This window comes from Pteropus vampyrus, unplaced genomic scaffold (genome assembly GCF_000151845.1).
Source record: "Pteropus vampyrus isolate Shadow unplaced genomic scaffold, Pvam_2.0 Scaffold66, whole genome shotgun sequence".
In the NCBI taxonomy this organism is placed as follows: domain Eukaryota; kingdom Metazoa; phylum Chordata; class Mammalia; order Chiroptera; family Pteropodidae; genus Pteropus; species Pteropus vampyrus.
In genome coordinates, this window is record NW_011888847.1 from 919,762 (window position 1) to 943,973 (window position 24,212).

At 33.1% G+C, this 24,212-nt stretch overlaps 1 protein-coding gene across 2 annotated transcripts in view; it reads right to left on the bottom strand.

Annotated features, from left to right (window-relative positions):
* Positions 1-598: 598 nt before the first annotated feature.
* GTF2A1L (general transcription factor IIA subunit 1 like) overlaps positions 599-24,212 on the bottom strand; it is a 38,546-nt gene continuing 14,932 nt past the window's right edge. For both annotated transcript variants that reach the window (XM_011361297.1, XM_011361296.1), the window contains 3 exons: positions 8,734-8,991; positions 7,983-8,072; positions 599-857 (listed from right to left, as the gene is read on the bottom strand). In XM_011361297.1, coding sequence (XP_011359599.1) covers positions 750-857; positions 7,983-8,072; positions 8,734-8,991 — 456 coding nt within the window. In that variant the 3' untranslated portion in view covers positions 599-749. The remainder of the gene's footprint in view (positions 858-7,982; positions 8,073-8,733; positions 8,992-24,212) is intronic.

The following is a 24,212-nucleotide window of genomic DNA, read 5'->3' on the forward strand; positions in this document are numbered from 1 at the left end:
AGGGATAAAGAGTTTGCAAAGGGTTCTTCCACTTCAAGAAAAATAGGAAAAAAATACGGAGAGAAAGAAAACCCACCATGACTAGGAAGAGGACCGAAGTCTGAAGTTTCAATGAAGTAGAATGGGAACCTAACTCACACTTCCCTCACAATTCCCCAGAGAGATAGCAAGATACAAGAAGAAAGACCTAGCCACAAGATAAGCCCAGAGAGGCTGATTCTTAGCTTCTGGCCTTAGCAAAGATTTCCATGTTCATGTATAGTATGGGCTTAGCAGAGACATCTGCCTCCAAGGGACCATTTAAGATTGCACAATCAGCACATGACTAGTAAGGAGTGTAGACTGAAAGACCCAGAGAAGCCTTCTTGAATATCCTGCTGCTTGTTTGGTGAGAGCTGGGAGGCACACTGGCCTCAATCTAATAACTGGTACTAACCTCACTATGAAGGGGAATTGGAGTCTGATTTAAAATTTACTTCAAGATGAAGGAAATATAACAGTTCTTCGCATGCCATCATATCTGATGCATCTATATACTTTGTAATGGTATAGATGAGTTTTTAAAAAAATCTGTTAAAATAGTAAATGGAATATAAAATTGTATATTTGTATCTGCATTTGAATCATTTTATTAAATTCCATACAGTGAACTAAAAATTTGAGCAGCTCTGTGGACTATATTTAAATAAAAGTTTTACAATACATAATATAGTCTCATCGATGTTTATGATGTACTGAGCTCATAAGTTTTACCACTCTGCATCACCAATGGCTTTTGCAAATACATAGTCTCTCCCTCCAAAACACATAACACCATCTTTCAAATAGAATTTCCATTTGTTCTTGCTTCGATGAATCTGCAGGGAGAAAAACAGTCTAAATTAATTAGTTTTAAAGTCAAAGGGTTATCTACATTTCTTTGCACATCACATGGGATTATTCTGACCCTGAATGGAAGTTTTTAAAAATAAGATCTCCTTAAGAGAGTTCATTCATTCGTTCAGCAAATATTTGAGGTTCCTGTGTGTCTGATATAGTTTTCAACACTGGATATATATATCAATTTTAAAAAAGAAATAAATACTTTAAAAAAAAAAACAGGAAAAATTGTCTTTGAAGAGTTTACATTTGAATAAGGATGGAGGAAACGGAAACCTGATAAATACATAAATTATGTAGAATATTAAAAGGTGATAACTGCTATAAAAAGAGAGCGAGGAATGGAAGATCACAAATACAGAGGTGGGGTTATGATTTTAAATATGAAAGTTAGAGTGGGCCTGACTTATGAGGTAACATTTGAGCAAAGACTTGAAGAAGGCAAATGATAAACCCAGGAAGATACTGACTGGAAAGCATTCCAGGCAAAGGAACAGAAGCACAAAAGTCCTGAGAAGGGACATGCCTGGAATGCTCAAGCACAGCAAAAAATTCAATGTGTCTGCAAAGGAATAAAGAGAAGATGTAGTTAATATTATCACAAATTTTAAAAAGTACTTCATTTTGAAGAAAAAAGTCACTATAATAAAGGACTGAGCAAGGTCTGAAGATATTAGCTTATAATCTATTAGATTCTATTGGCTCTTCTTTGAACTCAATAAGTCAGCCTAGATAAAGATAAAATAAAAACCAGGAAATCCTACTACCACAAGAGGTAAGAAATTATAAAATAATACCTCCGGGTAAACCACAAGTGATTATGTATTTTAAAAACTGTATAAATGTGGAATCTGAAATCAAAGGTAAAAATTAAACCTAGTTGTTGACTGCAAATAGTCAAATCAAAAAAGAGAAGTCTATGACGAGTAGTCAGATGAATTTTGTAGAAGCATAAGAAAATACAAAGGATAAACCCCCTATTTTTGTGAAGAAAAAAGTCCTATTATGGAAAATTTCTTCTCAGAGTTTGAATCCCATATTTTCACTTGCATGTATCTTAAAAAGTCTCAACAGGAAGTAACAACAGAATCCTGAACTCAGCAAAGTTGATAAAATCAGACTAGAATTAGGAGAACAACAATAGCAACAACTCATCCCAGTAGCTTTATCAAGTTACTATATCAAGTGACTACATTTATTCTAAAATGCAAGGAAAATTCGATATTAGGAGTTTATTAATATAAAAACTATATTGCTAGACACAAGGGAACAAATAATATAATCACCTCCTAAGATACTGGAAAAGCACTAGACAAAACTCACACATTTTTAATTTTTCAACTCAAAATAAGAATCAAAGACTATGTCCTACACATACATTCCTACCTCAGACCAAAAACCATTGACCTAGTGCTTAGTGAGAAAAATCCTAAAAGTGTTTGCACTAAGGTCAAGACATAGACAAGGATACCCACTGTTATCCAACTTTTCACTCCAGAGGTTCTAGCCAATGCAATTAGACAAGAGGAAGGTATAACTGATACCAGCCAATGCAATTAGACAAGAAGTCGAGATATAAAAATTGAAAAGAATGAAATATACAGATGCAATGACCACACTGTATGAAAAATATATGAAAAAAAAGTATGAAAAACCTAACTTAATTTTTTAAGTGACTAAATAAGAATTCAGTATTGATACAAAATTAATATATAGAATCTGTAGCCTTCATGTATATACATACAGTTAAGAGATATAGAGAAAGAGCCAACTTACCACAGCAACAAAAGATAAAATAGCTAGAAATAAATTTTAAAAATACTTGATTTACTGGCACTATTCAACATATTCTCCTGTTTGAAATATTTTCCTCACTTTGCTTCTAGAATACTCCTGGTTTTTCACCTAACTCTCTGGACACTCTTTAGTTTTCTTTATTGATTCCTCCTTAACTCTCTTATCTCTCAGTTTTAGAGTACAACAGGACTCTTCTTTCTGTCTATATTCACTTTCTTAGTAATCTTAACTAATCTCATGGCTTTAAATACCTTCTATATGCTGATGACACCCAAAATTTACATCTCCAGTTCACAACTCTCCCCTAAACTCCATATTTTCATTCAACTGCTTCAACATCTCTTCCTGAATGTCCAATAGATATTTCAACCAAGTTTAAAATTAGGACACTGGTCACCTCTCCTCCAAACCTCACAGTCTTCCTCATCTCAATGGGGAATGGCCATGCATTCTTCTAAGTGCTCAGGCCAAAAACCTTAGGGACATTCTTTACGTCTCCTACTTAAAACCCATATTCAAATCCATCAGTAAATGTTAGTTCTATCTACAAAGCATTTTCATATTCCAACCACTTCTACTACCTCTACTACTACTACTACTCTTGTCTAAGCCACCATCCTCTCTCACCTGGATTAATGTGTCCCATAACTAGTTTCCCTGTTTTCACCCTTGTTCCCCTTCAGTCTATTATAAACATGGTAGCCAGAGTGGTCCCATTAAAAACATAAACCAGATGTCATTTCTCTGCTCAAAACTCTCCAATGACTTCCCATCCAAAAACTAAAGTACTTAAAATGAACTATAATATCCTGCTCTTCACTTCACTCATTGCTCTGACCTACTCACTGTTTCCTGAACACAAAGGTATTTGTCTACCTCACGACTTACATATTTACTGTTCCCCTTATCTGAAATGCTTACATCCAAATACCCTCATGGCTCATTTTCTTACCTCCTTTTGAGCTTTACCCTATCATATTCTCAATAAGGCCTCCCCTGGACATTCTATCTAAAATTACAACCTACTCCTCAGCATTATTAAAATACCACATTCTATTAATTTAATGTGATCTCAATGAAAATACCAATGGGGTTGGTTTTGAAACAGACAAGTTGATTCTGAAGTCATTATGAAGAAATAAACAATAACATCCAGGAAAACTCTGAAAAAGAACATCTTGAAGAAGTACTAGCCCTACTAGATGTTAAAAACCTCAATAAGTAAGTCAAGGTAGTACAGGCCAAAGAACAAACCAATGGCATAAAACAGAAAATCAAGAAGTAGACCCAAATACATATAGAAATTTGGTAGATGATAAAGAAATCATTCTCTTATCAGTGCAGACAAGATAGACTTTTCAATAAATAATATTAGAAAAATTGGGTAACCGCCTAGGGAAAAAAGCTGGAACCATATGTCACATTCTAGACCAAGACAAAACAACAAATCGATCATTTATTCTAAAATATAAAGATTAATATTTTAGTCATGACAACACTACACATACCTAATAAAAGAAATAGACAAAAAAAAAAGCCTTACATTTTAAAAAAGAAACCAAAGAAATCTTAGAAAAAAACATAGATGAATTCCTTCAAAATCTTGAGGCAAGAAAGAACTTTCTAGTCATGACTCAAATTTTAGAAGCAATAAAAATAAAGGCTGACAAATTCAATATCTTCATGAAAGACAGAAAAAGCACTGAAAGCAACTGAAGAAAAAGTATTTCTACACATACCAAGGGTAATTTTCCCCAAAATAATAGAGCTCTTAGAAATCAATAAATAAACCAATAATCCACTTTTTTTAAATAGACAAAGATTATGAACAAGCAATTCACATAAAAGTAAATATACTGTTACTCTCTTTAAAAAGACAAGGTGCAGAATACAGTGTCGTCTATGCTACCTTTTAGGCTTGTACTTGAATCAAGAAACTCTATATTAAGAAACTAATATAACTGGTTACTTATTTATACTCAAAGCAGGGACAGGGAGCTGATAGGAAGCACAAATGGTGATGGAGTGGGAACCAGACTTTTCATGGTATACCTTTATAGTGTTTTGTCATTTTTAATGATATGTATACATTATCAATTTAAGAAAAACAAAACATTCACAAAGAGGGAGAGAGACAGAGATACTGTCCTACACACTTAACAATTATTCACTGTACTAACACCTAAGGGACAAAGCCAGCTATAAGCAAAAGTTTGTTAAACTGTCAAATGAAGATGCAACAAATTCAAATAGTTACACATTCAACTACAAACAGTGTCCTATTTATAGCATAAAATACTCCTATCTATAGTAAAAGGTTTTATTTCACCATTAATCTTCCCTATGATTACTTTAACCTTTATATTCTTAGACATTCCCTGGGCTTCTGAAATAACATGTCCATACACTTTAATTCTCACTCAGCATGTTAACCAGTGACCTTCATTTAACCTTTCCTGATAGCACATCTTAATACTTGCAGGTTTTCCCAAATTGTTAATTTATAAATTTTAAAGGTAAATTCCATATGCTAATCAAAGTCAAAAATGTACTTTAAAAAAAAAAGTGTCTCAAAGTTTAATGAGCATGCAAATCACCCGGGGGGGGGGGGTCTTGTTAAAATGCACATTCTGATCCAGTAACCTGGGATAGGACTCAAAATTCCACATTTGTAACACTCTCCCAAGGAAACTGATACTACCAACCTTCAAAACACACTTAGTAAAGCTCTTTAAAGACTACTGAAAAGTCTTTTGGTTTACTTGAGTCCGACAATACTACTTGAAACAAGGTAAGCAATGACCAGAACTGGTAAGTTACTCTTTTATAAAAATTCACTATAACAGTGGTCCCTTCCACCCCACTTTGAACTTAAAGATACATTTTCTTTACTAGCTATCTTCTGACTTCATCCCTTATAAAAACTTTTCAATGGTTCTTCAATGCCCTGGTTTTCATTAAAATTCTTAGTGTTATTCTTAAAATATTAACTAACTAGAGAGTACTCTCAGACAATTCGATTTGTTAACACTATACATGTAATATCACTTCTTCTACCTACACCTCAAGGTTGTTGTAAGAAGCAAAAGACAATGTATAAGAAAATACTTTGAAAAATACAAAGCACTATGTAATTAATTACAAGCTATTTCTGACAACAAAGTACAACAAAGGATATTCTATCCATAATGATACAGAAAGTACTTTGTACTCTATGGAGCACACATATAATTTAGTGCCTTAAAATGTTTTCTTCACAGAAGGTAACACGCTGTTTAAAAAAAGTAAAATAAGTTTCAAACTAAGAACGGTCCCTTTTCTATTACATGTTCCTTCCTATGCTTATGTTTACCAGAATCTAAATTGCCTTTTTCTATCTGTATATAATGTTACAGGGAAGAAAATAATCTTGTTTTTATAGAAAAATATTTATTTTTACAATTCAAAACACAATCCTCTGTTTCAGGTATATTGGAATTGTTACTGAAAAAAAGTCAAAGATGTAAATATGCATTAGTCATCGGGGAAATGCTAATCAAAAACTCAATGAGGTACTACTTCACACCCACTAGGGTGGCTAGAATCAAAAACCCAGATAATAAGTGTTAATGAGAACACAGAACAACCTAAACCATCATACACTGTTGGAGGGAATTAAAAATGATACAGCCACTTTGGAAAACAGTCTAGTAATTCAAACTATTATCACATGACCCAGAAGTTCCACTCCTGGGTATACACCAAAAGAAATGAAAATATATGTTCAAATGAAAAGTTGTATACAAATGTTTATAGCATCATTCTCAAGAGCCAAAATGTGGAAACAACCCAAATGTCCATCAACAGATGAATGGAAAAACAAAATGTGGTATATCTACTCAAAAGACTAGTATTCAGCAATAAAAAGGAATGAAGACCTGTTACATGCTACAACATAGATGAAACTTTAAACACTGTATGAAGTAAAGAAGCCAGTCACAACAGACCACATATGACATGATTCCTTTCATAGGAAAATCCAGAATAGGAAAGTCTAAAGAGACAGAAAGTAGACTAGCGGTTCCTTAGGCCTGGCAGTGGGGATGGGGTTTCTTTTTGAGGTGATAGAAATAGCCTAAACTGACCATGTTATTGGTTACACATACCCATGAATATACTAAAAAACATTGAATTGCGTACTTTAAATAGGTAAATTGTGTAGTATATAAATTGCATCTCAAAACTTCTAAAATATAAATATGTAAATACACATGAATTAAGAATAAAAATTGACCATTCTACTACATAATCAGTTATAGTGTTCTTTTAAAAAGAAAAAAGTATTATATTTTAGTTGCTCAAGTTAAATTGCTACTAATTTCTAGGCTTGAAATTTGAGAGACACCTTCAACCCTCCCTTGTTGATCATTCTCTAATATCCAATTAATTGCCAAGTCCCACTGATTCTGCCATCATAACCTCTGACTCTTCCACAATCTACACTGCCATTCTTAGTCTGGTATCTGGTTACTTCATGTCTGCACTATCCTTGTTCTTACCATTTGCCTCTTCCAAATTAGAAAATACTGCCAGTTTTTAAACACAATTACAATTTTTCCAATAACATTCTTAGAAGGCTAATGTCCATCAAATCAAATCTGGATTTCTCCTTAGCAGGATTCTGGATTTTCCAATCTGCTCCCAACTCAGCCTCATTTCCTAATACATCCAAAGGAGAACACTTTAGTCAAGGCCGAGTTGTCCCTACACTGTTCCTTTTACATTCTACATGCATTCATTTCTCTGCCTTTTATCAGCCTATTCCACTCTGAATGCCACTCTCCACACTTATCTATATCTAGCAAATCATTCAAGACCTATTTCAAAACTCCACATCACCCACCAAAGATTTGTGGAGAACTCCAACTGAAAGTGATTTCTTGTATCTCTTAGCCATTTCTAGGACTTACTGTCCTGTGCCACATATCTTAGCCACTTATCTTAATATTTGATGTACCTGTCACAGATTTTAGCTTTTAGTTTATCTACCATCTTATTATACGCCACTCTATTATTCCACACAGAAATCTGGTTTCAATAATATTGTCACCTCCTTGAAACAAAGACTATCACTCTTTTTTTGTATCATTGAGACCACCAACACAGTGTTAGATCCAAAATAACACCCCCAAAACTTACAGAATTAGCTATTTCAAGATTAATTTAACTATGAACTATAATTCTCCATATTTCCCATTATTTTACATGTAAAATTTCTACTATTAATGCAATTAATAAACCCAAAGTCTAAAAGGTGAATACAGTACCTTGTCATACTGACAGACGATTACATTATCTGTGTCAAACAGGTCTGGTGCATCCTGCTCACTAACATCATCTCCGGAATTTAAAGGGTCCTAATGATGAAAGATGGTTACACTAAGAAATTGAATCGTGCTTTGAATTTTTAAAAGATAGACATATGTAAATAAATGAAAAAGAAGAGACAGAATAGTAGTGTACTTAAAAGTCAAATAGCCTGAGTTTAAATCGTAGCTCAGCCACTTAAAAACTACTGACCTTTGGCAAGTTACTAAAACTCCTCATGTCTCAGTTTTCTCATCTGAAAAATGAGGATAGTAACAAGACCCATAGGGCAGTGGGAATGTCAAATAACATAAGGCAATTAAGACTTAATATGGCATCTGGAACATATGTAAAGCTACCATAAATGACAGTTAATACTACTTACATGCTTCTTAATTACCATATTCCACAAATACTTCAGTGCATTTGTCAGAATTAGATCAGATATGTCTCTACTCTGACTGCCTTCTTTACCTCCACTCCCATCCCCTAAACCTCCCATTATCTCTAGTTAAAACTAACAAATACAGTAGCTGAATCCTAAATTCTTAATAGCGGTTTAAATTACAGTTTAAAAGTTTAAATATTAGTGTACAAATAAGTCTCATTTTAAAACACAGAGTTAATATTATTCCTCTTAACTCCAAAGTATATTAAAGTACAAATGTTATAAATTTACTAAAGAATTTGCAGTTCAAAAGTAATCTTCACCTCCTCCACAATGTCTATTTGAGGGTCTTCATTATCACTACTGTTGGCAGTTGAACCTCCATTTGATATACTGTCAGCTTCCTCAAGTACTTTCAGGTCTCCTCCATCAATAATCCCTAGAAATTCATTCTCATCCACATCTCTTGAACTTCCTATGTCATCATTGGAAGATGTATCACCAGTCCCATCTATTTGAATTATTTCATTAATATCATCATCAGTTCCCTGAATGCTTAAATCCATCTGAGAATTAGAATCCTAAAAAAAAAAAAAAAGAAATACAATAAAGTTTTTCAAGTAAAACAATGTGAATGAAACACTGAATCACACATTACTTAAACATCTCACAAGTGATCACTTAAGATGTTTCTTTCCTGTAAGATGATGTTCCCTAATTTTGAATTTTAGAATACCCCGAGATTCCTAATAGGAATAATTTTTAAATTATAAAGTAAACCCACTTACAGTTACATGTTGACAGCAGATGAGTTCCCTGCTTTCAGATAATATTTACTAGTGTTTACATACCTTAAATTTATATAGTACCCATTAGGTTTTAACTATTTCATATTATTTCAAACAGTAATTCGATGAAGTGAAAAGGACAAGTGACCTCATGCTCAATGGATAAATAAAAAATATAAAGGATTGTACTAGCTGAAATAAGCCAAATACAAAAAGACAAATATAAATCAAAATTGATATAACTGGAAAAAGCAGACAAACCCAAAATTATAGTTGAAGAATTCAACATTCCTTTCTCAGTAATCAATAGAAAAAGTAGACCGAAATTCTGTAAGGATGCAGAAGACCTGAACAACACAACTAATCAACTTAACCTAAGTGACATTCATAGAATGCTCCACCCAAAAATAGCCAAATGCACATTCTTTTCAAGTGCACACAGAATGTTCATCAAGATGGACCATATTCTGGACCACAAAACAAACCTTGGCAAATTTAACACAAACTATGTTCTATAAGCAGAGGAATTAAACCAAAAATCAATAATAGAAAGATCTGGAAAATCCCCAAATATTTAGAAATTAAACAACACATTTCTAAATACCATGAGTCAAAAAGTCACAATGGAAATTAGATCATTTTAATTGAATGCAACCAAAATATAAAATTTCAAAACTTGTGAGATGTAGCAAAAGTAGTGCCTAAAGGGAAATCTACAGCATTACATTATAGTAGAAAAAAGCAAGTCTCAAATCAATGGCCTAAAATTCCACCTTAAGAAACTAGAAAGAGAAGACCAAATTAAGTTCATAGCGAACAAGGAAGTAATAAACATAAAATAAATAAATAAAGTTGAAAACAGAAAAAAAATTAAATCAATTAGACTCTTTGAAAAAGAGTTCATTCTTTGAAAAAAAAATCAATACAATTGATAAGCCTCTAGCCAGACCAACAAAGGAAGAGAGGGAAAAAAAAAAGATAACATTAGGAATTAAAGAAGGGGTGTTGCCACAGATCCTGAAGACACTAGGAGGATAAGGAAATTGTCATTTGGGTTGCTATAACAAAATACCATAGACTGAGTAGCTTATAAACAATAGAAATTTACTTCTCATGAAGGCTAGGAAGTCCAAGATCAAAGTACCAGAAGATTTGATATCTGAGAACCCACTTTCTGGTTCATAGATGGTGCCTTCTCATTGTATCCTCACATGGCAGAGGACCTAGGGAGCACTGTAGGGTCTCTTTTATAGGGCCTCTAATCCCATTCATGAGGGCTCCAACCTCATGACTTAATCACCTCCCAAAAGCCTTGCCTCCTAATTACCATCAACTATGAGGGTTAGGATTTCAATATATGAATGAGGGGAGTGCATAAACATTCTGAGTGATATAAGTCAATAAAAAAATTAATTTTATGTTCATATAATAGCAATAAACAACTGGAAATTGACATTTTAAAACAGCACTATTTAAAGCAGCAAGAGAAAAGCAACTCATCATATACAAGAAGTCCTCAATAAGATAATAAGCAGATTTCTTAGTAGAAACATTGAACATCAAAAGGCAGTGGGATGATATAAAGTCTTGACAGAAAAGACTAGCAACTGGGAATTCTATATCTGGCAAAATTGTCCTGCAAAATTAATTGAGAAATTAAAGGCATTCTCAGATGAAAGCTGAAGGAGTCATCACCACTAGACCTGCCCAATGATACTAAAGGGAGTCCTTTAATTTGAAATAAAGCTAGAGAGTAATTTGAAGCCATACAAAACTATAAAGTTCTCTAGTAAAGGTAAATACATGGACGAATATAAAAACCAGTATTATAATTTTAGTATGTAACTCTACATTTTATTCTATGAGGTTAAAAAGACAAATGCATAAAATAATTATTATAAATCTATATTAAGGTAATATGTAAAAGTATATTAAGGGGTATACAATATATAAGATAGAATTTGGGACATCGATAACAGAGTGGGGGAGGTAAATCTGAAAGGAGTTTTAATATGAAATCTAAGTTGAGTTGGCATCAGTTCAAATAGATTGTTATAACTTTAAGATGCTATAAGTAATCCCTATGGTAACCATACAAAATAATCTATAGAACATACACAAAAGGAAATAAGGGAATCAAAATGTGTCACTATAAAAAATAAACTAAACACAAATGAAGGCGGTGAGAAGAAACGAGGGACAAGGAACCTAAAAGATGCACAGAAAACACATAACAAAATGGCAAGTGTAAGTCCTTCCTTATCAGTAATCATTATAAATGTAAATAGATTAAACCACCCAAGCAAAAGACACAAATTGACAGGATGGATAAAAAATGAGATCTAACTATATGCTGTCTACAAGAAACTCACTTTATATCCAAGGACACAATAGCCTCTAAAAAAATCCATAGGTCAAAGAAGAAATTTAAAAAAAAATCCAAAGAATAAAAATATTTCATCAAGATATAAAACATATCAAGACAAATGAAAACGAAAACACAAAAAACAAAACTTATGGCACGTAGCAAAAACAATGCTAAGAAAGAAATTTAGAACTGTAAACACTCATATTAAAAATGAAAAGGATTTCAAATTAACAACCTAAATTTACACCTTAAGAAACTAGAAAAGAACAAGTAAAGCCTAGAACTAGAAGAAAAGCAATAATAGCAATTAGGGCAGAGATAAACGAAGTAAAAATAGAAAAATAAGGAAAAAAAAAATCAACAAAACCGGGAGTTGGTTCTTTGAAAAAGTCAACAAAATTGATAAATTTTTGGCTAGACTGATAAAGAAAAAAAGAGATGACTCAAGTAACTAAAATCAGAAATGAAGAAACTTTACTACCAATTTTATAAACAAACAGATTTATAAGCGAATACTATGAATAATTATATACCAACACATTTGAAAACCTAGATGAAATAAACAAATTCCTAAAAAACACATAACCTAACAAGCCTGAATCACGAATAAATAGAAATTCTGTATAGACCTATAACCAGTAAGGGGATTGAGTCGGTAATCAAAAATATCTCAGCAAATAAACGTTCAGAACTAGATGGCTTCACTAGAATTCTACCAAATATTTAAAGAAAAATGAACACTGATTTAAAAAAAAAAAAATTCAACAAAACAATAACAGAATGCAACAGCACATTAAAAGGATTAAATACATGACTAAGAGGAATTTGTTCCTGAAATGCAAGGATGGTTCAACATGTGAAAAATAATGTAACAACACATTAACAAAATGAAGGGGGAAAAAAACACACAATCACCTCAACCAATACAGAAAAAGTATTTGACAAAATTCAACATCCTTACAAGATAAAAAGCACACTAAGACCATAAGGAAATTGCCTCAACATAATAAAGACCATCTGTGAAAAGCTCTCAACAGCATATTCAAAATGGTGAAAAATTAAAAGTTTCTCCTCTAAGATCAGAAAAAAGGCAAGGATGCCCACTCTTACCACTTTTATTCAACATAGTACTGGATGTCCCAGCAAGGGCAATTAGGCAAGATAAAGAAATAAAAAACATCCAAATTAGAAAGGATGAGGTAAAATTACCTGTTTTGCAAATGACATGATCTTTTATGTACAAAGCCCTAGATTCCACAAAAAAAAATTTAGAACTAATGAATAAATTCGGCAAAGTTTCAGAATACAAATACACAAAAATCAGTTGCATTTCTATACATTAACAATTAATAACCTGAAAATAATTTTAAGAAAACAATTCCATTTGAGATAAAATAGAATAAAATACTTAGGAGAAAACATAACCAAGGAGGCAAAAGACTTGCTGACTGAGCACTAAAACATTGCTAAAAGAAATTAAAGAAGACATAAACAAATGGGAAGACATTCTATGTCCATAGGTTAGAAAAATTTTGGTAAGATGTCAATACTACCTAAAGCTATCTAACAGATTCAGCGCTAACTCCTATCAAAATCCAAATGACATTGTTTATATAAGTAGGATAATCCACCTTAAAATTCATAAGGAATTTCAAAAGAAGACACAAGTTGGAGGTCTCACATGACCTGATTTCAAAAATTACTAAAAAAAACTATATGAGTTAAAACACCGTGGTATTGGCATAAAGAGAGACAATAGATTAATGAAACAGCCCCAAAATAAACCCTAAATATATGGACTAATGATTTTCAGCAAAAGTGATAAGACCATTCAACGAGAAAGAGACAGTAGTTTCAACAAATAGTGGTGCGGAAACTGAGAATCCACATGTAAAAACAATAAAGTTGGACCCTTAGTTGATATCACATATAGAAATTTACTCAAAATGGGTTAAAGACTTAACCATGAGAAAAAAATCATAGAAGAAAATCTTCATGACATTGGATTTGGGAATAATTTCTTAGATATGACACCAAAAGCACAGGCAAAAAACATTTGATAAAATGGGTTTCATCAAAATTAAAAACCTGTGTGCATCAAAGGACACTATCAACAAGGTGAAAAGGCAAACCATAAAAGGGGAGAAATATTTGCAAATCATATATGTGATAAAGAGTTAACATCCAGAGTATATAAAGAACTACAAACAATCTGATTGTAAAATGTGCTAAGGACTTGAATAGACATTTCTCTAAAATATACAAATGGCCAATAAGCACATGAAAAGATATTCAATATCACTAATCATTAGGGAACTGCAAATCAAAACAATAATTAGATACCACCTAACACCCATTAGGGCGGCAACTATCAAAGCAAAAAACAAAGTAGCAAGTGCTGGCAAGGATGTGGAGAGATTAGAACACTTGTGCATTGCTGGTGGGAATGTAAAATGGTGAAGCTGCTGTGAAAAACAATATGGTACTTCCTTAAAAAAGTAAAAATAGAATTGCCATATGACCTAGCAATTCCGCATCTGGCTGTATACACCAAATAATTGAAAGCAGGGATCAAAGAGATATTTGTACACCCCAGTTTATAGTAGCATTAGTCACAAGTGCCAAAAGGTATAAGTAACCCAAATGTCCATGAATGGAAAATGAATAAACAAAACATGGTAAATACATAAATAGAATGAAATATTTAACCTTAAAAAAGAAAATTCAGACTCACTACAACATGAAGATGGAAGACATTATTCTGTGTGAAAAAAGACACAAGAAGACAAATGCTGTCCAATTCTACTTATGTGAGATACCTAAAATAGTCAAATTTAGAGAGTCAAATTCATCAAGTAGAATGATGGCTGTCAGGGAAAAAGGGCGAGGGAGGAAAGGGGAGTTATTTATTAATGGGAATGGAGCTTCAATCTGGGAAAATGTTCTGGAGATGGATGATGGTGATAGTTACACAACGATGTGAATGCACTTACTGCTACAGAACTGTACAGTTAAAAATGGTTAAAATGGTAAATTTTTACAATAGAAAAAAAGGACAAAATCAATAGTGGTAACTGTCAGATGTGTAATAACACTGACACAGAGTGCTGGTAGCAGGAAAAATTGGCACACCTCTTTTGAAATATTTAGAACCATAGAAATTTTTACAGTTTTTCTCAATAATCCTACCTTTGAAATGTATTTTTAAAACTGTAAATGAAGCTTAAAAAAGGAATAAAGTTGTTCCTTATGGTGGTATTTTTAGTACTATTCATAATAGCACCCAAAACCATGAAATACTTAGATTAAAAAAAAAAAAAATTATCTGTATGTTGAGAACTATAAAACAATCAGAAAAGTCAAAGAACTAAATAAATTGACAATGCATTGTGAAGATATCCATTTTCTCCTTTTTGATCTATAGATCTAACACAACCCAAATCAGAGTCCCAGCAGCTTTTTTTGGTAAAAATTGACAAGCTCATTCAAACATTGATACAGAAAAGCAAGGGAATTTGAAAAACCAAAACAACTTTGAGAAAGAACAAAATTGACATACTCTCTGATGTTCAGACTTACCATAAAGCTACCATAATCAAGACAGTGTGGTACTAGTGCAAAGACACAGGAATTAATGAAACAGAGTGAAAGTCCACAAATAAACCTACACACATATGGTAAGTGATTTTCGTTAAAAGTGCAGTGCTTTAGAAACTTACTATGCTTTAGACAATGCAAGTCCCTTCAACAAGTGATACTCAAACAAACAAACGCCCATCTGCAAAAAAAACAAAAACAAAAAATCCTAAATCCTAACCTTGCACTATATACAAAAATTACCTCAAAATGGACCATGGTATTAAATGTAAAATCTATAAAATTTTTAGAAGCATGAGATCTTTGCAACCTTTGGTTAGATAATATACATGAAGCAAAAATCAAGAGGAAAAAATAATAAATTAGACTTTATCAAAATCAAAAACTTCTCTCCAGAAGACAGTGAAGCAAGGATGTGAAACTACAAAACTTACACATGGCTAGTAGAAATGCAAATCCCACCATACACTGCTAGTGGAAATATGGCCACTTTGCAAATGAGTATGGCAGTTTCTTATAAGCCTACAGGTACCAAATGACCTAGAAATCACACTCCTAGGTATTTACTCAAAAGAAAATCTCAGTCCACAACAAAAACAACCTGCAGGTGACTGTTTTTAGGAGCTTTATTCACAAATGCCAAAATCTGCAAACAACCCAAATGTCCAAATGGTGAATGCATAACAACTGTGATACAACGAAATATACTGATATAAGCAACAACATGGATGAATCTCGAATGTATTATGCTAAAGGTATATATGATTCAATTTGTTAGACATTCTGGAAAAGCCAAGCCTATACCAAAAGTTAACAGAACAGTGAATGGACTGCCAGAGAACAGAGGTTGAGGGAGGGAATTGACTACAAATGGGCATGAGGGACTTTTTTGGAAAGTTCATACGGTTATTTGACTCCAACATCCTCTTCCAAGATGGTAATTTGACCAAAATAGCCAGCAGTTTTGCAGTAATATCCATCATTGATACTGTAGGACCATGAATAGAAAGATTTAAGTCTTTCATATGGCCAAACATCCACTACATAGATCATCAATGAACTCCTCCAAGTCATTGAGAGGGTTTTAAATGTCTCCCAAATGATCAATTGAGCATTGTCCTTTGAAAAGGCTGAAAAATTCTGCATGAAAAAGAATTTAACATTTTGCCCACACTTTTTGACAGATGTCTTGAAAAAGACAATAATTCAATACCTTCGTACTAATGTATTTGAGTTTCATAGCAGCCAATGAGACTTCTTTTTGAATTATTGGCTGTATCTTAGCATTAATGCATGCCAATGTGCTGAAATAGATAGCAATGCTCTCTTTACTGAAGCGGCAAAACCACATGTCGCCAAGCATCTCAGGAGCACCATCATTAATGTAGAGAGCACCAAATTCTGCTAAGGAAAAAAGAAACTTTTCATTATTACCAAGATGTTAATATCCATTTCCAAAAAGAAAAGTCTCATAACATAGGAAATTTTTGATGGTGCCAATGTGCAAATAATGATTAAAATCAGATGCTGGCTGCCCTGAGCAACACTAGTATTTTTATCTTGTAGAACGTTAAAGGAAAGTCACTGCTGATTCTTCTATTGATTCTGGCTGAATGTGAAGAAATGTCAACAGCTCTAGTGTGGACGGCATCATCTGACAAAGGCATTGCTTCAATTTTCTTTCTCTGTTCTAAAACAAACTAGCTCAATGATTTCCAAGATTCTCAGTATCACCATGGTCTTGTCAATTGTACATGGCTTCTGTAGCTGAATAGTAAATAAGCAAATGCATAGGATGCTGCAAAATAAAGCTTTGTTTGTCAAATCTAGCTTCCAACCTTCCCAATTTAAGCTATATTCTTAATGAAAGAACCATATTTTTCCAATGGCTGCTAAGGCCTAACGGAGCTTCATACCTATATGTGGGGATGAATATAAATCAAGAGAAACTGAAGCTATAACATAGTTTCTGTTCACATTATAAAACTAAACTATGTGAAATTCAGTTGTCTATAATCATGATATCAAGGCAAATCTCTAATTCTTAACAGAAATGTAACCCAGTTATCTACTATAACAGCATTAATGATTATATGTGACCTGACCATGCACACTAGCATCCCATGCCACTCTACTCTTATTTGGCATGAAATATACCTTAACATATTATGACAAATACAAAAACTATGTTGTTAAGTTGGCTTTTTTCCTATAAAGAAAAACACCACATATCTGGTTTAAAACTCTCTGATTTAGAGATATTTAGGAGTGGCATATAGTGACTCAAAATATATTTGCCCAGTTAACTGCATTCTGAATTCAAATAACTATTGATATATTTTATCTTTTAGAAGAATATCAGAATGGATTTGGAAGAAAATAAAAGCTCTTACTTGAAGTTATATATTCTCAATCCTCTGACTCTGTCCATTTTTCATTCATATACTGATTCTGAGCTAGATAAGTGGTTCTTAATCTTAACTACGCATCACAATCACCTCAGAAAGCTCTTAAACACTAATGAGTGGACTCCACTCCAGAATGGGGTAGACCTGAACATTTTTTAATGCCTCAATGATTCTAATATTTAGCTAGAATTGAGAAGTACTGAGCCAAATAATCACAGAGACTGTTCTTCAAAAGCTTAAAGTCCAGTATATATTACTAGATACTAAGTATACAGATTAATGTACCCCTCAAAGCAAATAGAACACTTTAGTGTATCTTAACTACATAACAGAAACATGCTTAAGGTGCTATAACACAGAAGAGATACATCCAATCTAGTAATGAAGGGGGAGGGGGAGGTAAAGAGGTATTAGAGTGAGATTTCTGAAGGAAGCGATAAATGGATAAGTAGGAATTAACCAGAGGAAAGGACAGTAGGGAGAAAATCCAGGCACCAAGCAGAGAGGATAACAGAAGCAAAAAGAGAGGTAGGAAACAAGGTTAACAGATTTGCTTACAGTCTGGTGTTCACATATTTAGGCATGAAATGAAGTACGAAACTGTGGTGGAGAAAGAGCATAGAGGTCCTTGCATGTCAGTGATGAGCTAAGCAGGCTGCATTTTGGATAAATCTCTGGTAGCCATGAGGAACAGAAATAATAGCTAACACGCAGTGTACTGCTGAGCACTTTGCGTTGATTATCTCATGTAATCCTCACACCACAACTCTGGTAGATATTAGTATCCTTATTTTACAGATGAGGAAACAGTAACTGTCCAAGTCACAGAGATAGAGAAGGGATTCAAAATAATTCTGATTCTTGAATCCTAAACCTTTAACCTTTAGAATGGATGGATTCGGAGGAATGGTTTGAGAAACAGTAAAATAAACTAGTTAGGTAACTATTATGTTATCCCAAATGAGAGGCAATTAGTGCACTGGCAGTAGGGATGAAGAGATACTTGGTTTTAAAAGTTATCAAAATCACATGATTCAGCCTTAAAAGGGAATGAAATTCTGACACATGCTACAACATAAAAGAACCTTAAAAATATTATGCTAAGTAGAATAAGCCAGTCCTAAAAAAACAAATATGGTATGATTCCACTTATGAGGTACCTAGAATAGTCAAATTCAGAGATAGAAAGTAGAAGTTACCAGGGACTAAATGGAGGGCGGTAGGGGGAAAGTTATTGTTTAATGAGTACAGCATTTCAGTTTGAAATGAAAATGTTCTGGAGGTGACAGTGGTGAGGGTCGTACAACAATGTGAATGTCCTTAATGCCACTGAACTGTACACCTAAAAATAGTTAAAATGTTAAATTTTATTATATATATTTGCCACATTTAAAAAATAATTTTTAAAATCACATGATATAAGGAGAATAAAGAGAAAGAAGAGCCAAATGCTAACTGTAGTCTTTAGCTTGGGACACCAGGAAGGCAGTGGCACCATGCACTATCTCTGATAAGAAACAAAGAATTACTGAGACATTCCAGTAGAACTGTCTAGAAGGCAAACAGACACAAAAATGAAGCCCAGAGGAGTAACAAGGTTGGAAGTGTAGTCAACAAACAGGTGGTTGTTAAAACCAAGATAATGCCTGAGACTACCCAGGGAAAACAAGGAGAGAAATGAGCTGAGGATAGACTCTTAGGAAACAGGAGGGGCAAAGAGGAGGAGCTCATGAAGATTAATGGATGCAGTAAGAAAGATAAATATTTAAAAGATAAGGCAGCAGAAATGACAATATTTGGAACTGGGGCAATGAAGATGGTTGGGGAGGGCATATAAGAGATAAAAAGAAATTAAAGAACATATACTACCATACCCATTTCTCTGTTAATTCTATATTTGGAGTCCTAAGAAAGACATGAGTTTCTAGTTCCCTATGGCATTAAAAGATTAGAGAACAAAATTCCCACACTGAGAAAAAACTTAACATAGTCACCTACACTTTAAAATAGGAGAACATCAAAAATTGTCAGGAATATATTTTATGAAACAGTAAGAATGTTAAATTAACATAGAAACTTTAAGATCTCTGATAGTCTACACAGGAAAAGTAAACAATTATTGCTAATTGTAACTTGTTTTAAGCAATGAGAGCTTTTGAAAAGCTACTTATAAAAAAGATATAATTTTTTTGAAAATTATATCAGAATAAACTTTACTAGATTATGAACTATTTTATCCTAAAGTAATTTTTTAATTTTATAAATACTTTTGAATATTTGAATTTTTGTTTTAACCATAGATCTACTTTAACACTAACAAGTTATATGAAAAGTTACTCATATATATCACATGTCCATAAAGCACAATAGCACTACTATACAGCTTCTTACGGTGCCAGAAGCTATTAAAAACTCTATATACATCTCTAATAATTCTAAAAATTATGAAGTTGATTTTATGCCAGGTTCACAGAAGATAATTTCAGAGAGAAATATTATATATCTTACTTATAAGTGGTAAATCTGGAATTTGAACCAACTACGCATCACAATCACCTCAGAAAGCTCTTAAACACTAATGAGTGGACTCCACTCCAGAATGGGGTAGACCTGAACATTTTTTAATGCCTCAATCATTCTAATATTTAGCTAGAATTGAGAAGTACTGAGCCAAATAATCACAGAGACTGTTCTTCAAAAGCTTAAAGTCCAGTATATATTACTAGATACTAAGTATACAGATTAATTTACCCCTCAAAGCAAATAGAACACTTTAGTGTATCTTAACTACATAACAGAAACATGCTTAAGGTGCTATAACACAGAAGAGATACATCCAATCTAGTAATGAAGGGGGAGGGGGAGGTAAAGAGGTATTAGAGTGAGATTTCTGAAGGAAGCGATAAATGGATAAGTAGGAATTAACCAGAGGAAAGGACAGTAGGGAGAAAATCCAGGCACCAAGCAGAGAGGATAACAGAAGCAAAAAGAGAGGTAGGAAACAAGGTTAACAGATTTGCTTACAGTCTGGTGTTCACATATTTAGGCATGAAATGAAGTACGAAACTGTGGTGGAGAAAGAGCATAGAGGTCCTTGCATGTCAGTGATGAGCTAAGCAGGCTGCATTTTGGATAAATCTCTGGTAGCCATGAGGAACAGAAATAATAGCTAACACGCAGTGTACTGCTGAGCACTTTGCGTTGATTATCTCATGTAATCCTCACACCACAACTCTGGTAGATATTAGTATCCTTATTTTACAGATGAGGAAACAGTAACTGTCCAAGTCACAGAGATAGAGAAGGGATTCAAAATAATTCTGATTCTTGAATCCTAAACCTTTAACCTTTAGAATGGATGGATTCGGAGGAATGGTTTGAGAAACAGTAAAATAAACTAGTTAGGTAACTATTATGTTATCCCAAATGAGAGGCAATTAGTGCACTGGCAGTAGGGATGAAGAGATACTTGGTTTTAAAAGTTATCAAAATCACATGATTCAGCCTTAAAAGGGAATGAAATTCTGACACATGCTACAACATAAAAGAACCTTAAAAATATTATGCTAAGTAGAATAAGCCAGTCCTAAAAAAACAAATATGGTATGATTCCACTTATGAGGTACCTAGAATAGTCAAATTCAGAGATAGAAAGTAGAAGTTACCAGGGACTAAATGGAGGGCGGTAGGGGGAAAGTTATTGTTTAATGAGTACAGAATTTCAGTTTGAAATGAAAATGTTCTGGAGGTGACAGTGGTGAGGGTCGTACAACAATGTGAATGTCCTTAATGCCACTGAACTGTACACCTAAAAATAGTTAAAATGTTAAATTTTATTATATATATTTGCCACATTTAAAAAATAATTTTTAAAATCACATGATATAAGGAGAATAAAGAGAAAGAAGAGCCAAATGCTAACTGTAGTCTTTAGCTTGGGACACCAGGAAGGCAGTGGCACCATGCACTATCTCTGATAAGAAACAAAGAATTACTGAGACATTCCAGTAGAACTGTCTAGAAGGCAAACAGACACAAAAATGAAGCCCAGAGGAGTAACAAGGTTGGAAGTGTAGTCAACAAACAGGTGGTTGTTAAAACCAAGATAATGCCTGAGACTACCCAGGGAAAACAAGGAGAGAAATGAGCTGAGGATAGACTCTTAGGAAACAGGAGGGGCAAAGAGGAGGAGCTCATGAAGATTAATGGATGCAGTAAGAAAGATAAATATTTAAAAGATAAGGCAGCAGAAATGACAATATTTGGAACTGGGGCAATGAAGATGGTTGGGGAGGGCATATAAGAGATAAAAAGAAATTAAAGAACATATACTACCATACCCATTTCTCTGTTAATTCTATATTTGGAGTCCTAAGAAAGACATGAGTTTCTAGTTCCCTATGGCATTAAAAGATTAGAGAACAAAATTCCCACACTGAGAAAAAACTTAACATAGTCACCTACACTTTAAAATAGGAGAACATCAAAAATTGTCAGGAATATATTTTATGAAACAGTAAGAATGTTAAATTAACATAGAAACTTTAAGATCTCTGATAGTCTACACAGGAAAAGTAAACAATTATTGCTAATTGTAACTTGTTTTAAGCAATGAGAGCTTTTGAAAAGCTACTTATAAAAAAGATATAATTTTTTTGAAAATTATATCAGAATAAACTTTACTAGATTATGAACTATTTTATCCTAAAGTAATTTTTTAATTTTATAAATACTTTTGAATATTTGAATTTTTGTTTTAACCATAGATCTACTTTAACACTAACAAGTTATATGAAAAGTTACTCATATATATCACATGTCCATAAAGCACAATAGCACTACTATACAGCTTCTTACGGTGCCAGAAGCTATTAAAAACTCTATATACATCTCTAATAATTCTAAAAATTATGAAGTTGATTTTATGCCAGGTTCACAGAAGATAATTTCAGAGAGAAATATTATATATCTTACTTATAAGTGGTAAATCTGGAATTTGAACCTATTTTGGCTCCAAAGCTTAAGTTCTCAACCACTATGCCCTAAACAATCCTTGATTAATCTCCCTTAACTAATCTATTTCTCCATATCAGAACAAAGTACAAGTTGACATCTAATAAGTAACAGTAGAATAAGTCCTTGAATTATCAGTTTTTGAATCATCAAAAATCTGCAAAGTTCAGAGGCCAGAAGAAAAACGCCTCCAAAAGTTTTAAGTGATGAAAACAAAATACTTATTTTAAATGTAGTTATTTTACCTCAAAACCAAATGTTTTATAATGTGAGTTTAGCCTATACTTCTTACATTTTATATATTATGTAGAAAATGAAAAGAATAACTCTAAAAACATTTTAATCTGAATATACTAAAACTAAACTAGAAATAGACTTGCTAAAAGACTGAACGGGCTTCATCAAACACCTGAAATATTCTAATATAGGTTAAATAGTTTCTAATAGTCATTTTCTTTGTTGGCTATCCTTCACTATACCCTATAGCATTTCCTTTCTACCTAGGAAAATGTTAAGGTAGCACTTAACTATCCATTGCTACAGATTTGTGCAGCAGTTCTAGAGGACCACTAAACCACCAGCTACAGACACAAACCATTAATTGTACATGTCACTAAAAATTGTCTAAATAGAGTTAGCTGTAAGACATATTTGTAAAAAGAAAAAATGAAATTTTTAATTTTACTATCCAAAATTCCCCATGAATCTTTCTGCCATCACTATTTCCTTGGAAATTAATAATTAAAATTTATTTTCAATATAGAAATTTAACTAGAAGCTATTTTTCAATGTTTGAATTCCAAAAGAAATTAACTAGTATTTTAGCAAACAAGGAGAAACAAGATATCTACTAGAAGATAATTCCTCAGGTAGGAAAAATTTTTATATGGGAGTTTAGGAAAATTAAGTAGAGCAAGAAAAAAATACTTTGGACCTCTTTCGTATATTAAGTGTGACAATGAATTAACCTCAAAATATTCATTTATTAGGATGGATTCTCACAATGTAAGGGAGAGGTAAAATGGATTACCTTAAAACAAATGCATTTTCTTTAAAAAAAATTCTAATTCATTAATTAAAATTAAAAATTTAGTCTACAACCATGCCACCCTGAACGAGCCCAATCCCGGCTCATCTCGGAAGCTAAGCAGGGTTGGGCCTGGTTAGCACCTGGACGGGAGACCACCTAGGAAGACCAGATGCTGTAGGCATAAAAAATAAAAAAATAAGGGATTGTAAAATGACAAGGTCCTTATAATCTGTGAGGTCAACCAAGGGTTGCCTCGCTTAAAAAAAAAAAAAAATTTAAAATGCTAACCATGAATACTTTATAACTGTTATAGTAAAAACAATCTTAAAAAATCTTGTAAAGGAAAAAACAAAACATACACTTCTGAGTAATCTTACACCTTAAAAAACTCAGGATGTCCATCACTGGCTACCGTTTATCCCCTAATACCATTAAATTAAACACAGAACTACCTTGTCCGAGACAGATAGGCTGCTTGGCTCCTCTATACGTCTTGGCTGCTTTACACAATCATATCCAAAAATCCTATTTTTAAGAACATGAAGCTGAACATCAGACATGTGCTGGTGCTGAGCCCCCTGAAGGCCTGGGGGCAGGG